The 16,751-nt window shown below is 47.7% G+C and overlaps 1 protein-coding gene across 1 annotated transcript in view; it reads right to left on the minus strand.

The window, feature by feature from the left end:
* USP3 (ubiquitin specific peptidase 3) overlaps positions 1 to 3,399 on the minus strand; it is a 68,331-nt gene extending 64,932 nt beyond the window's left edge. The window contains exon 1 of the mRNA XM_080934394.1: positions 1,567 to 3,399. Within this exon, the coding sequence (XP_080790520.1) occupies positions 1,567 to 1,657 (91 nt within the window). The 5' untranslated portion in view covers positions 1,658 to 3,399. The remainder of the gene's footprint in view (positions 1 to 1,566) is intronic.
* Positions 3,400 to 16,751: the final 13,352 nt, after the last annotated feature.

Consider the following 16,751-nt stretch of genomic DNA (forward strand, 5'->3'; position numbering starts at 1 on the left):
GTGTGTGTGTGTGTGTGTGTGTGTGTGTGAAATCTCTTTTGAAAAAATTCAACTAAAATCTCTTTTGAAAAAAATTCAACTAAAGCCCCACGGCTATAGCTAATTAACAGACCACATGGATTGGTCTGATACTTGATGTGTTCCAAGCTCAGGACTCACTGTTAAAGATGGATTTACAGGTAAGGCCCATTTATACAAGTTCTGCACTCCCACAAAGAACTGCAACACTGGCCCAGCAGGGTAGCACATGCCTACAATCCCAGCACTCCAAGGGCTGAGGCAGGGGAATTACGAATTCTAGGTCACCCTGGGCTATAACGGAGACCCAGTCTCACAAACCAAAGGAACTGCAATTCTGTCCTGTGAAATCAATTAACTTATTAATCTTTAAAGGCTTCATGCAGAACAGAAAAGGACACCTGTCTTGGTGCTCCAGAAAACTGTAGGTACTTCTCTTTCTTAACCTAGAGAACCAGGACCGTTTTGTGTCACCCGTATACTTTGCTTCAAGAATATAATCACCTTCGAAGAAATATGTCGAAAGTATTAACGCAGTTCCTGAACTACCTTCCTAGCTCCAATCCGACCCAGGATGAACAGAACACTGCTGAATCCTACCACCGTATTCCAGTTTTGCAAATGAACTTGATTTTTGATGCTCGCGATTCACATTTTACACTTCAGCCCAACCTTCCAGTGATAATCTTAAAGCTCATAAACAAAGACCAGCGTCGGCACCAGGCCCTACCAGGAAGTAATCAAAGCCGGGTGGCCCGTCCGACCTTAAGTCGGGCAGACAATGAGAGGGCACCGGGGCTTCCACAGGGGCAGAAGGAGTTAACGCATAAGCAACTCAAAAGCATAACATAAACCTACGAAGTGTCTTACTCGCACTCGGGAATTCCCAACGAAATCCCGGCCAACCCGAAAGACTGTATCGGAACAATCTTCGAAAGGCAAAAAATAAATAAAAAAAACTCGAGCCGCCCCTCTAAAGCAGCTGTTGGCTGCCTTCTGCGGAGCTTTTGGAGCCCGCAGCCTGTTTTCAAACTTCACCCTCACAGGCAGAGGCGAGACTCCGAGACGAGCCGCCCCCAGCGCAGTCGCCTGTGGGAACCCGAGGAAGCGCAGCCTAAAGGGGCTCGCGCGCCGGCAGTCCAGACAAAGCTGCGCCCGCACAGCGGCGCTTCGCCTGTCCGGCCCACGGGGGACCGCGAGCCCGGCCCCGCCACACGTGCGGCCGCACGCGGGCCCGGCCCTTAGGTTCGCGGAGCCTTGGGGTGCGGGCCGCCGCGTCATCCCGCCGCTGCGCGCTCGCCTCAGGCCCCCGCGGGCCTCTCCTCAGCCGGCCCGGCCGTCGGGCCGCGCGAAACAAAGGAGCCGCCGCCGCGCCCGCCGCGCCGCGTCCCCTCACCCCGCGCGCCGGGCCCGCTCCCCTCAGCCTCCCCCGAGGCCGCGCGCCGCCGCTCCCCCCCCCCCCACGCACCCGCGGCCCTTCGACGGCAAGGCCCGGACCAGAGCCCGGACCTCGGGTGCGCGGCCGGCCAGCCCCAGAGCCGCACTCACCGCTGCAGCACCAGGACGACGGGGAGCCGTTGGGGAACTTGGCTGAGTCTGGGGCGATGCAGACGCTGGAGCTGAGGTGCGGACACTCCATGGCCACGAGGACGGCGGCGGGGACGGCCGAGGCTCTGGGGCGGAGGGACTTCGGAGGCTCCGTCTGGGGTCGCGTCTGACCCGGCGCTGGGCAGAAGGTGGCTGCTGGGTCCCGAGCCTTTGCGTCAAAGAAAGCAAGGGCTTCCGGGCGCCGGGTTTTGCCATCCGCCGTCTCCCGGCGCCCCGCTCCAGAGAACGTGGAAATCCGGACTCCTGGTTCTGCCGCCGTCCAGAGACAGTAGGCTTCCGCCTTCTCGGGCTGCCACGCCCATCCTGCTGGTCACGCCCCCAGGTCCGGCCCCGCCCCCACGCTAGCCAGTGGGCGGGGCCTTGGCGCTCACCCGCAGCTTACTGCTAGCTAGGGTCCTACTGGGATGTGAAGTGACTTTCCCAACTCTGACTGCCTCGGGCCGCGGCAGCCGATTCTTTGGACCCGACTAGAGTGGGTACTCATCCGGAGCAGACCGGTCAGGACCGCTGCGTCTACTGCAGTGAGTTAGTTGACTACAACAGCGAGGTAGAAAATGTGGCCACACCACAAAGTGGGCGGAAAATGAAAACCACTCGCACCGTCATGCATGGAAGCCCCATTTTACACAGGAAGAAACAGACTTTTGGGGCGTGGCCCTTGATGGCCCAGCCGACTGCAAAGCTCCCAGAACAGTCCTGACTTTCGTGTTCTCCCAGTAGCAGGCGCGGTCTGAAACCGTCTGAGTTCTGAACTCTGACCTGAGCGTGTCACCTGAGTATTAATCGGCTGGGCCCACCAGACCGCCTGTGTTCTCGGGTTCACGCTATGCCATTATGATTCACTGTTATCTCCTGCCCATTGTGGGCATTTTCATACCTATACCTCTTGAAGTTGAAAGAAATAAAATCCGGCTTGCTGTGTAAGGTCCAGGGTGCTAGGTAATAAAAAGAGGCAGTGTAACATTTGTTAGAAGTCCACATGGCTCCCTGCCAGGCGCTTTGCATACCACACCTCGTTTAATCCTCAAAACACCTTTTCAAGCTGCTGCTGTGGTCCCCTTTTTATAGCCAGTGAAACCCAGAGTATAATTTGCTTTGGGAAGATTGGACCTCCCCCCCCACCCCCGCTTCAAATCTCTCTCTAGAAAGAGGTGAAAAAGAGGGAGCAGGTGTCTAGAAGTAGAGAGCTTGCAACCTCGTAGCCTCTGCCTTGAGGGTATCTAGGGCTCCCACAAATCTAACCTCCAAAATTGGGCTTTGTTTTAACCTGGTGAAGGAGCTTCTTCCCTTCGTCCCCTGGCAAGCAAAGGGAGAGGGAAGAACGATGTGGCAATCCTTGGGGCAGGAAAGGAAAGGTCAGGAAATGATTAACTGAATGGGCCGGAGGTTAGTTAGCACAGGGCACCTCCCAGAAGTACATGCCTCTAGCACCCCTTAAGCCACTTCCGTACACCCCACTGCTCCACCCGGCAGCCTTCTGCCTGATAGCGTCCGCCCACCTAAAACATCTCTGCCCACAGTAGTACTTCAGATTCCTCAGTCCAAGCAATCCTGCCACTTCCGCAAATCGTAGATGATTGCTGTCAAAACTAGGCTTGACTGTGAGGAACCGTGGAGAGTTCGCTGCCTACTGTGTATCCAGATTAGCTCTACCAGCTCTTTAATGGCAAATCTTAGCTAGTCCTCTCGAGTCCTTTTCCTTACCTGTGTGAATTCCTACCCTGTAGTAATTAACAGATAAAGTTTGTTTTTCTTATTTTTAAAAAGCAGTAGGTGACGATCGCTTCCTTGCAGAGAGGAGAATAAACAATATCTGAACCCTATTCAGTCTCGTCCACTTATTTATTTTACAAGTCTTGCTCAAGCGACCTTCTCAGTGTCATTCTGCACACTGAGCCTGAATCAGTTTCTCCACAGCCCCTCACCCAGTGTGGAGCTTATGCCTGAGCCCTGCTGCTTTTCAAACTGGGATGTAATGCCATGTTCTTTTCAACCTCTTGAGAAACTTTTTCTAACCCTAGACCTCAGTTTAAACACCACTTCCACCTCCTACCAGAGGCCTTTCCTGACCCTGTTCCAGCCCCAGGTTACCTCCTAGGGTGTCATGCCATTGACTGCCCTACAGGGCCTTTTAAAAACACTCTTCTTGTATGTACGTAATTATTTGTTTAATGGCTGTCCTCCCCTTGGAGGGCTATAAGGTAGCAACAAGTCTGCCTGGTTTCCTGCTTTATTTCTAACAATCTGTAGAACCTGGAGGAGATCTGTGCAGTGGATGAATGAGTAAGGGGTGGGTCTCAAGACCCAGGAAGAAAGGAGCTTAAGAAGTGGGCTCAACCAGTGTAGAGCACATATCCAGACTCTCAAAAATGATGACTAAATTAGCATTTTAAAATTATCTGAGTCGATAATTTTAAAAGGAATGTGAAAAGTACCTTGTAAGGTGTAAACTGCTAAAGAAACAATGTTACAATTTTTATTAGTGTTTTCTTCCAGAGTTTAAAAAAGAAATTGGAGCTGTAGCCCTAATTTAGACATCCCTGATGATAGTTGTCCCTCAGAGAACAAATTCTAACAGGTAATCCAAAGAAACTGGGTCAGAGGGGCTTTCACTTGTAACCCTAAAACTGAATTTTCCTATGTCTTTGAAAGTTATCACAGAAAACTAAAATAAAACCACAGTGAGTGAATGTGGCAAATGTGGGAAGACCACAGGGCACATTGGGAAATCTGCCTTTTCCAGACCCTGGCTTTTGCAGCTGCTTTTAATACAATGCTCGCTTCTTCTTCTTGGCCAGCATCCCTTTGGCACCAAAAAACACCAAAGGCTTATATACCAGCACCCCTGAAGGTGACGCTCTAGCCTCCAGCACCCCTGCCCCCCTCTGCTGTGCTTGGCAGCTGCTGGGGTTATATGCCCAGCTGCCTGAAAAGGTGCATTAGAAACAGAGTTTCCGCTTAAAACCCACATTGTACAATTCCGCCAGTGCTATCTTTATGTGCATTGGGAGGAACGGAGGGAAAGGGGGGATCTAATTACATGGAAACTATGGTGAGGAGAACATCTTGAGGTTACTGCAGCCCTTCTAAAACATTAGATTTGTAACGTCTTGGATCTGTGGCCCTCAAGTACCAATTATCAAGATTGATTAGGTCCAGGGGAAAAGTTTAACTATCCCTGCTCAGGCAAGGTTCCCTGGAAATACACAACATACCGGTTTAATTATTTACCATAGTAATGTTTCTAGAAGCCAAAGCCTGCCTTTTTTCCCCTTTTCTTCTTCTTCTTCTTCTTCTTCTTCTTCTTCTTCTTCTTCTTCTTCTTCTTCTTCTTCTTCTTCTTCTTCTTCTTCCTCCTCCTCCTCCTCCTCCTCCTCCTCCTCCTCCTCCTCCTCCTCCTCCTCCTCCCCCTCCTCCTCCTCCTTCTTCTTCTTTTTTTGGAAAACCAAAGTTAGACCACTGGAGTCTAGCAAGTTGAGGGAGGGCAGTGCCACCTGAGGATTCTTCAAACACCTTGTTTTCCTGGCCCTTTATCTGGATGGCCCCGCTTGTCTATCATCCTCCCCCTCCTTGAGAGCAGACTTTGCCCAGTCCTTGTGTGTTGCCTGGTTCCTAATTCTTGGAACACAGCTGACCCTCCCTCCATACCCAGCAGGCCCTCATAACTCTGTTAAATGACTGACTAAAGGGAGAATAGGGGGAGAGGGGAGGTAGACTGATATCAGGTAGATTCGTCCTGTGCATGGCCCTGTGTTCAGTCCCCTGTACCATTTCCCAAAATAGAGTGGGCTGGGCTGGGCTGGGCTGGGCTCCCAGAGGCTCTAGCTTACCTACCCCCACTTCCCCACTAGGCAAGACTAATGGCGTCACTCTCTCCACTTTCCACTCATCCCTTCCCTCTCACTTTTTGGCTCAGATTTCTTCCCTGGCCCCCATGACTGAAGGAGTAAAGTCCTAACTCACGTTTGTCAGCCAGCATCACCTGGCCTCTTCCCTTCTCATTAAGCTCCCTTTTTAAAAAATTGTCCCAACAGTTCCAAAAATAGCCCCTCATTGTGCAAAATGTGTTTCTTCACTCCGGTGTCCTCCCCCATCTCATGCTTTCCCACCTGCCACCTCACCTCCTCCAGGTGAAGCCTAGAGCCTTCTCAGGGCTGCCCTCCATCCCTTTCCCAAGCAGACATCCAACTGTTCGCCCCACTCCCACCACCAGCATTCTGCCCCTGCAGCTTGTCACATGGGACTGTTATTTTCTGTTCACAGTTCAGTCTCCGTAGGGAGCAAGTATGTTTCTTTTTCATCTGTGGAGTCTCCAGATCCAGGTTAGCAACAGCGGATATGACAACTGATTATATCTGCTGGCAGGATTGGTAGAAGTGTCCCCTTTGAAAGTGACGGCGTCAACAACTATACTGTAATGGCCCTGTAGGTAGTCAGAAAGAGGACCTGAACCACTTAAGAATAGAAACCCACGTTTATTGAGTCCCAAGTAAGTGCCAGAGACTGTGAAGAGGTCTCATTTGTTCCTTAACTTCTGGGGTACACATTGTCATTGCCATACCCTCAAGATGAACTTAAAGGTTAAATAATGGCACAGATTTACACAGTGAGAGCTCGGTTACCAAAGAAGGCAGCCTCACCCTTCCCACACAAGATTGATTAAATGATTTCTGCAGTACTGTTTGGGGAACCTGATGTTCTTTCTGATGAGAAGCCACTATGGAGGCCTTCTCTGCAGCTGGAGAAGTAGTCGTGCACAAAACCAGTGACATAATCATCTATCACCCACCTCATCCTCCCTGTTATTTGTTTAGACAGAACCTCACTATGTAACCAAGGCTGGCCTTGAACTCTTGATCTTCTGGCCTCAGCTTTCCCCCCCAAAGCTGAATAATCCCCAGAGCTCCTTTTTAAAGCAGATGAAAAAAATTCTTAACAAAGCCCTACTTTGCAGATAAAAGTGCTGGCAGATAAAGCACAGCCGTGGGGTTCCAGCACCCAGCTGCCTTTTCTTTCTCTTTCCTTTTTCCCCTCTGAGTAGCCCTAACTGTCCTGGAACTCACTCTGTAGACCAGGCTGGTCTCAAACACAGAGATCCACCTGCCTCTGCCTCCTGAGTATCCACCACGCTAACAGTCTTTTCATTTATAAAACCAGCATATTCAGCTGAATGACCGCCCCTGCCCTCTGCCCATCTGTGATAGCACACAGCCACTGAGGGCCCTCTTTGAGGCAAGACCATCCTTGTCCACTCTAACAGTTACTACCAATTTTTCACTCTTAATTTGCCACCCTGTTCATACACAGAAAATGTCCAGTTTTCCCCATGCTGAAGTCTGGCCAGTTTTTTTATCAATGGAATTTAAGTGAAAATGGCGGCTGGATCTGGCACCGTGGACAACTGCTCCTGACACAAATACTTTATTGTCTAGCAGAGAAGGCTAGAAGATTTTTATCTTTGCTTTTTATGTTATTTATTGTTTGTTTTACTGTATGGGTGTTTTGCCTGCATGTATGTTTATACAGCACATGCATGCAGTGCCTTTGCAGGCCAGAAGGAGTTGGATTTCCTGTAACTGCATCTGTCATATGGGTGCTAGGAATCAATCTTGTGTCCTCTGGAAGAGCAGCCATCTCTCCAGTCCCCCTTTCCCCTGCCTTTGAGAGAGTCTCGTCCTGTTTTCATTTTTTTGAGACAGGGTATATTATATTATATATATCCCAAGTTAGACTCAAACTCACTTTGTAGCTGAGACTGACCTTGAGTTTATGATCTTCCCACCTCTGCCTCCAGAGTGCTGGGAGGAGAGGTGTGTACCACCACACCTCGTTTTATAGATTTTTTAAAATTATTTTCTTAAAGGGATCTGGACCAGATCATTAAACAAGTATCATTGTTGCCCTAAGCCGCGTGTTATAAAAGTGAGGATTGCACAACCCTTTCTGCAGTCAGGAGTGAAGGCATAAGAGCAGCGGGGCAGCAAACAGGCAATTGCAACAGCCAGTGGCAGTGCTCTGAGGATAAGTGCTGGATGTTGCTAAGCCACAAACAAGGGACAACTCTCCCAGACAGGTGGGTGGGGGAGGGGAGCATGTTATCTGAGGCCTCCTGGAGGAAACAGCAGGTGCTCCTGGGTAGCTGAGCTACCCAGGTAAAATGTGCCCAGTTGAGGAAAGAAAGAGGGTCTAGCACCCCAGGGCAGAGAGGGGACTGGGCTAAAGGTTCAAGAGGTAGAAAAGAGAAGCTGAGGCCCATCAGTCAGTCTGAAGAGTCAGGAGCACCAGGGTGGAAGGTTGAACCAGGAGACTGGCAAGAGAAGTAGAGGAGGTAGAGAAGGTCTTGAGAAGTCTAGATCCCTGGGGACTGTGGTATCTTTCTAGGTGGAACTTCCCCTGGTCCTGGATGTTAGGGTTAGGGTCCAAGGTGCAGGAAGATGAAAGAAACTAGCAATGATTAAACATCTGTAAGATGTTCAAGTACATTAATCATCTGGGAAATGCAAATTAAAAGCATAGGACACAGAGCAAGTGAAGCAGAGAGTCCGGACTCCGTTCTATGCCCTGTCTGCCCAGATTCCACAACTGTGTCCCCTAAGAGGGAAGAGACCCTAGGCTTGGCTTAGAGAAGCTCACCTCTGCCTCTCCATCTTCTTCCCTAGCCTTAATCTGATTCAGAAGTTCACCCATCAGAATATTCAGCTAACCCCCCCCCCAAAAAAACAAAAAAAACCCAAAAAACAGATTTCTCAATTACCTAAAGCACAGATTTCATAGTTGTGGACCAGCCAGTGAGATCCACGCTGCACAAGACCAGTGGTTCTCAGCCTTCCTAATATTGTCCCTTTAATTCAGTTCCTCATGTTGTGGTGACCCCAAACATAAAATTATTTTTGTTGTTACTTTTTGTTTTAATGTATGAGTATGTTTTTTTTTTTTAATATATGTGTTGCTGTCTTCAGACACACCAGAAGAGGGCATCAGATCTCATTACAGATGGTTGAGTCACCATGTGGTTGCTGGGAATTGAACTCAGGACCTTTGGAAGAGCAGTCAGTGCTCTAACCACTGAGCAATCTCTCCAGCCCCTCGTTGTTACTTCATAGCTGTGTGTCACAGTTATGCACCTTGATGTAAACACCTGTGTTTTCTGATGGACTTAGTGGACTCTTGCAAAAGGGTCATTTGACCCTCACAGGTTGAGAACTGCTGCAGGAGAGCAGCCACACTGTGGGTCCAGCAGGCTGTGGGCCACCTCTGTGAGCCTACATCTACAGTGGGAATAATAAAAGCTGCTTCTAAATGAAGTGTCCTTGCTCTGCTCCCTGCACCCAAGTCTTAATGTTTGAAAAGAAAGAGCAGGAATCACAGTTCTGGCCAGAACTGTTTTTCTAAGGGTGTCAACATCCACAATTCACTTATTTGGCAATAAGTAAAATACAGTTATAAACTTATTTTACAGCTACATCGTTAATAATGCTGAACAGTCACCAACCTCGTTATCAGTATTTTCTGGCAGCATCTGAGGTGGTTATTTAACATTAGACTTTCCAAAGAACAATGTTGGAAAAGCAGGAAGGGGCCTTAGAGCCCTTTGGCCATTCTCAGTTCCCTGTTGAGTAATTGGAGTTTTCGAGCTAGAGATCAGAAGCAGCAAGGCTTCATGGGAGATGACTAAGCACCCTTTGGGCAGAGCCATCAGAGAGCTAACAGGCTCCAGAGCTTCAGAGAAAGAAACTAGTCTGGGAACATACATGGGCCCAGTACTGTGGAGTCCTCCTGGCAAACCTGATGCTATCTCAGCCTCTGCTTGCTGGGTTCTGTGAAGGGCCACATTAAAGAGTTTGGTGCACTTAGCTTGACTTTTTTCTATGTACAGAATGTTCATTCTGCCTCTACTAGAACACAAAATGGCTGAAAAAAATACAATAAAAATTATACCCAGTGTTTAAAAGAGGAAAAAAACCCTTACGTTTCTCTCAACACCTGAAATGAGTAGCAGAGTATACAGTTGGTGCCTAATATACACTTGTTTCTATTAGCTAAGTGTTAATAGAAAAAAAAAGGGGGGACAGAACATGGCCTCTAGGCTCACAACAATAAGCCTGCAGAAGGCAGTAGAAGCCCAGGATAAAAGGGTAGTTGGCACTCAGGAAATGACATTACTCTAGCAAATAAATGTGCATCCATGTTGAAAAGCTTCCCATAAAGCTGGTCCCAGAAAACCAGAAGTAGGACGGAGAAGAAATGTAACAGCTGCTGGCTCAGCAGAGGGAGCCTTGGTAAGAGAAAGAAGAGGAAGGAAGATTACTTTTCGATAGATACCTGTTTATTTCTTTTGAGTTTTGGAGAGATGACTCATCAGGTAAAATCTGCCAAATTGAGACTCTAAATTTAATTCCTAGTATCCCTATGGTGGAAGGATAAATCCAACCCCTCCAAGTTATCCTCTGACCTCCACACATGTTTTGTGGCATGTGTATACACACACACACACACACACACACACACACACACACACACACACACACACTGAATAATTTACAGATTAAAACCTAATGTCATTCCTCACCCAGCAATATTTACCCTGCAATTGAAGGGAGAGACTAATCAGTACTATATTTAGGATTTTGAAATTATATACTGAGGAATATTACAAGCTCTCCAGGGGCCTCTAAAAACATAAATTGGCTCAAGAAAACTCATGTATTTCCCATGCTCTGCCAATGGACCTCAGATTTGAGTGCCTGATTTTTTCTTACTTCCTTTTTTTAAAAGATTTATTTTATTATTTTATGTATATGAGTACACTGTAGCAGTTATCAAACAGACCAGAAAAGAGCATCAGATTCCATTACAGATGGTTTGAGCCACCATGTGGTTGCTGGGAATTGAACTCAGGACCTCTGGAAGAGCAGTCAGTGCTCTTAGCCACTGAGCCATCTCTCCAGCCCCGAGTGCCTGATGTTTACATCACTGTTTATGATGTTATTAATGGCAGACACTTTTTGTTTGACAACCTGATATTATTAACTTGGCTGTGATCATTTGTCTCTTTTTCTCATAAGAAAACTTACAGAGAATTGAATGTCTCCGAAAACTATCTCACAAGTTCACCTAGCTTTTATTGCAATTAGGGAAAATTTTTGTCTATATTTTCTTTTTAAAAAGGGCAGAGCATGGTGGTATACAACTACAGTCCCAGCACTTGGGAGGTGGAGACAGGAGGATTGCAAAGCCAACCTGGGCTGTGTAGCAAGACCCTGTCTCAAACACCCCTCCAGCTCCACTCTCCCTGGGGGGCTGGAGAGATGGCTCAGCAGTGAAGATCACTGACTGCTCTTCCACAGGTCAGTGGAAAGTAAAAAAAGGAAGCGTTGATTTCTGAGGACCAAGGACATCTTTTGGTTGAGGTCATCACTCAGAACAATGCCTTTCCTGTCTCTCCACTGCCTCCCCTGATGCTGCCACAGAACCCTCCACGCTTCCTATATTCCTCCTCAGGCCACACTTCACAGAGAGGCCCTCACTCGGGCCTCATACTCAGCCCATTTTCAGAATGGAGTTGGAAACATCAGGACCAAACCTTTTCCTCATGTGGCATCTGTGGCTGTCCAAAGAGGGAGAGAGGCACATCATGGCTTCCTGCCTCCTTCCAACTAATGGCTTCTTTCTGCCTGTGAACTATCAAAGGTTTCCAGCAGCTCCCACTGTTCTGAGAAGCAAGCTCAGGCCCCTCCCTGGCATAGGGCCTTCCCTGCACTTGATCTCGACCGACAGGCCAGCCTCTCCCGTTCCCACACCTCCATGGGACTGATGCCAAGCAGACCCTGAAGTTCTCACCCTGGTTTCTGGCTCAGGTCATTCCTCTTCACCCCCTCCATCTGGAGAAGGTCCCATATACACAGGTCCAAGGCACAAAGCCCATCCTCCACAAGAACATCCTTACTGACACCCATCTCACTTCATGCTCCTCCCTCCCTCGCCCTTCCTCTCTTCCTCCCTTCTTTCCCACTACTCCTTCAATGCTTCTTCCCATCACCTTCCCCTTCCAAGTTTCATCACTTTCCCATGACATCCGCCTATGTAGTTGTGACCTTCATTATACTTCAGTCCTGGTAGGTCCCAGTAGCTGTCACACAGCAGTGGAGTTAAAAGATCCGCACTGCCTTGTGACAATGTAGCTTCTGTGAGGGTGAAATACAGCACATCACTGTGCTTGTGGTGCTGCTGATGTAAACAAACCCACAGCTGTAGCCAAGAATGACACATGTAACGATGTACAGTAAATGCTTGATAATAAATGACTGTTGCTGGCTTATGAATTTATTTTATTAGGTTTCTTATTGGTGCTTTAGAGTATAGCCCTACTTATAAAAAATGTTTATTGTGGAATGATATGTTGTGCTGGCAGCAACCTTGCACACATTTGGAGGTTACTACACCTCAGGATTACATCATTGTCTCTTGTGTTTGTTGTAATCTCTGTTTTCTTTATGATGGTCCCAGGAGCAACAGGCTCTATACCGTATAGCTAGGTGTGGTGTAGGACATACCATCTAGGTTTGTGTAAGCTCTTTCTTTGATGTATGTACAACAATGAAATCATCAAATGACTGTTTCTGAGAACATGTCTCCACAGCACATGGCTGTTTGGCTGAGATAGCTCTTGCTTCTATCTCTCCCTTTCCTCTCTTCACGATCACAGCACATCCTCTTAGACACTGCACCCTGGAGCACATGAGTTGCTCATTCTTCTAGAGTCTCAGCTGAGAGACTGGCCTGTAGGCGTGCCTGTGGGGACTGCCTTGATTATTAATGTGGGAGGACCCAGCCCACTGTGGGTAGCACCACTCACTGGGTGAGAGGTCCTGGGAGTTAAGAACGAACCTAGGAGCCAGCCAGGAAGCAGTGTTCACCCATGGTTTCTGTTTCAGGTTCTTGCTTGTTTTCCTGGCTTGCCCAGAGATGGACGATGAGCTGAGAGTAGAAGGCAGATAAACCCTTTCCTCCTGGTTTAGTCAGTGTTTTCTCACCGCAACAGGATCAGATCATCATGCTGACCTGGCCATTGATCACTGGAGTAGGTTCTTAGTAAATGTTTGACATTCGAGTCTAGCAGCTAGATGGACAGAGCTGAGTCTGTACTCCTTTGCCTCCTACTAACAAAGTGAGCTTGGATAAGGGTCTTACTGAGCCTCTGAGACCTCAAACCTGTAAAATGGAGGGATACAATCAATCACCCCTCCCCAATCAGGTGATAAGGAAAGTATCCACTCGTGTAGAACTAGTAACAGTTGCCACTCTCACATCAGATTCCTGATAAACAAGAGTCAACAGCTTCATCCCACTTGTTTTGGAACTATCTTTTGACCTAGCCTCCTTAGAATGGGTCATTTGGAGAGATTGCCAGTGTATCCAAACCAGAAGATAACAGTAGCCAAGGCATAGCTTAGTTAGTGATAGAGTGTTAGCTCAGCATGCACAAGACCTTGGGTTTGTTCCCCAGTACACACACACACACACACACACACACACACACACACACACACACACACAAGAGGATTCTGACCACCCTGGAAGTGGTGGATGGAGACTTTCTTCCTGACTAAAGAGGTCAGATATGCCTAAGAAATCATTCCCACCGATCTCCATGAAGACAGGTTACAGATTAGTACTTGCTAGAGGCCCTCCCCAGGCTCACCACCAGACTATACAAGGGGCCTGAGCTTGCCTAGAGCCAGAAGCTTGAAGCACAAAGAAATGAATCCTCCCACCCCCAGGACCTTGGCTAATGTCTCTGGCTTTGAGGGTGAGGGGGATGGGGCTTAGAGATCAGGGTTACAGAGGTCAGAGACACCTACCCCTTCTTGTGAGACACTCCCCATGCCAAACAACCTCCCCTTAGCTTCCAGGAGCAGCATTTTTGGAGGTAGGAAAGGGCAATGAGGGTGGGGTCCAGCGGGATCATAGCACGGACTCCCATCAGTAGCTGTGGTTCTTGGGAATCTTACCACATGGCCGCTGTAGGCCTTAAATTGAGAATGTGGGTTTTTCTAAGTTTGCTTCCTTTGAATAAACTGATCCACTTGATTCTACACTCCATCTCTGCCAACCTACCCTAAATCTAGGTCTTTGTGAGGGGCCAGCGTATGGGACTGACTCCAAGGGCAGAGTGGTCACCATGGGAAAAGTCAAATGCCCTGTAGTGGCATTCTCCCTGGAGACAGGGTCCAGGACAAGGACCTTGGCACCTGAGGCAGGCACTTGGAGACCATGTCGTTCAAACAACCCTATTACCAGTAAGGAAAGTGAGACCCAAAGTGCTCAAGTCTAGAGGCCAACAACCCAGATATTCCATGCCAGGATTTTAACATGTTCTCTGCCACAGTCTCACAAAGACAGCTTTCTGTAGTGTGGTGCAGGTGCAGCTTTGCAAATAAATCCAGCTTTGACCAGAAGTGTGAGTCCCACTCGCCTAACATCAGATTGGACTTCTACCCTTGGGTCTTGCCTGGCCTGTAGCTTCTTTCTGGGGGAAAGGGTAGGCAGAAGGAAGACTTGTGCAAACAGTTTGCAGATTTGCACACTGATAGACTCTTTGGGTGGAGCTGGGGCAGGTCCAAGGTGTGAAGGGCTCTGACTTGATCAGCCTGCTTTCTTGGGTTCTGGCCAGGTAAGCAGACATCACATCCTCTTCCTCCTTTCCCAGACCTCACTGGCCCCTTTGAGACCTAAGGAGGCTGGCGTGCCTTCGGCACCTGGCACTCGGCCAGGCAAAGGAACAGACTAAGTGGGAACCTGAAGGTAACTCAATGGACTTACAGGGAGTCAGCGAGCCTGGCATAGCTGTAACTGCGGTTGGGGATGGGTGGGGGTGGGGCAGTGGAGGATAGAAAGGGATGGTGATAATGAAGTTCCCAGGCGGAAATTCGTTCACTCAAACACATGATCCCAACATGAACACTTAACTGTACCAGGGAATAGCTCCAAGGAAATCAAACAAGGAAGGGTGCAAGTTTTCGGCCCGGCCATGACTTAGGAAGAAAGCTCAGAGTTGGGAGTACATTCTCAGCAAACTGGAAAGTGAAGTTCAAGGACATCTTCAAAAAATGGTCATCTATTACAAAAGAGGATATCTATATAGATAAGGTGATTAAAAAATATTGGAAAGAGATTAAGGAGAGACGAAATTCAAGAGCTACCCAGGCATTCTAAGGGCCAAACCATCTGCTCCCGACACTGGCCATGATTCGCTTGCCTGGCAAACACTAACTGGCTCCTCTTGTTTGCCCAGACTCCTCAGCCTCCCGGCTCCCTGCTCTTCCTTCTCTCAGGTCTGTCCTGCTCCCGCCTCCTCTGCACGGATACAACTGACACTGCGGGAAAAGCACACCATGGTGTCTGCTTCATCTCTGTGCCCGTGTCAAATGTACAGTAAGCATTAAGACACATTGGATGGAGGGGCAAATATTGTTGTGCAGCAAAGAAGCATATTTTTAAAGAAATGTGTCATGATCTCAATTTTGTAAAAAGGCACATTTAAAATATTTAAAAATCTGCTGAAAACAGAACAAAACCCACTGATGGTCCTTGAGGAATGGGATTGTGATGCGGCTTCCATTCTTTTCTTTATTTCTTTCCCTCACTTCGTAGACTGTGGCAGCACTTTTTTTTTTTTAAAGAGCCACATTGGTTTGTTTTGTTTGTTTGTGTGAAAGTGCATGGTGCAAGGTGCAAGGCAGGGCACACTTGCCCTGGCACATCTGGAAGGCTGAGGTCAAATCCAGGTGTCTTCCTCCTTCATAACCCTTGTTCCTTCCTACTTTAATGATTGATTGATTGATTGATTGATTTGGATGGTTCATGCCAGGGTTGTCTGTCTGTGTAACACATGTATGCAGGTATCCTTAGAGGCCAGAAGAGGGCATTAGATCCCCTGGAACTAGAGGTACAGGGGGTTGTAAACTGGCTGATGTGGGTGCTGGGAACCGAACTTGGGTCCTCTGCAAGAGCAGCAAGTGTTCTAAACCACTGAGCCATCTCTCTAGGCTCCTCCATCTTGTTATTTATAGACAAAGTCCACCGCTGTACCTGTAGCTTACCCTTTTGATCAGATTGGCTGGCCAACGAGTTCCCGGGAATCTGCCTGTCTCTGTGCCCCAAGCACTGGAGTCACAAATACACGGTGCCACAAGCTTTTACGGGTGTTGGGAATTCAATCTAAGGTCCTCAGGTTTGCACAGCAAGGACTCTACCTACGCAGCCATAACCCTAGCTCTGCATCAGTTTATATAATGAAAACAAATTATATGATTTAACACCACACTATTCCACTTTCAATAAGAGAACTGCAAGAATTAAGACTTGTAATCTAATTTTTAACTCTTGTTACATATTAGGTATAAATTATGAAGACTTAAAGAAGATAGCTTGACTTTCATAATGCAAAGAAATAAAATAAATTTACTACCACATTACACAGCTGTTTGACAAGCCACATAACTGTTGAGTAGCTAGGCATGAATGACAGTTCTCATTAAACACTTGGGTTGGTAGTAAGTCATTCCTCACAGGTTCAGGGAGATTGGTTCAGAAACTCCAGTAAAACATCCACAGAGGCTAAAATCTCTCAGGGAATGTGCATATAAAATATTTGCATATGACCTACATGGTTTTCTGGACACTTGAATTATTTATGGTGTGGAATGATATAAATGCTATGTTCTAGGCTGTTCCAAAATAAATAAGATAGCAAGAGAAAAAGGCTGCCCATGTTCAGTTCAGATGGCTCCTTGTTCTGATGAAGCTTGCCACCCTAACCTGGAGCTTAATGCTGAACTTGACCAAATCATGTACTTTGCACAGATGCCCGCCGTCTCCCTCTCTGATGTGAAAGATGCCCTCCCCAGTGTGGGTGCTGGGAACTACACTTAGATGCTCTGCAAGAGCTGTAAGTGCTCTTAACCACTGAGACATCACTCAAGTCTCCAAATAAATTCTTTTTTTAAAAAAAATTAGAGGGTAAAATCTGTATGCGAGAGAGCATACAGTTCGTTAAGGCGGACTTTAAAAGCTTCAATTGGTTAACTATTGGCTTCCTCTATGCTTGCTGAGAAGATAATGCC

The sequence above is a fragment of the Micromys minutus genome, assembly GCF_963924665.1.
Source record: "Micromys minutus genome assembly, chromosome: 21".
In the NCBI taxonomy this organism is placed as follows: Eukaryota; Metazoa; Chordata; class Mammalia; order Rodentia; family Muridae; genus Micromys; species Micromys minutus.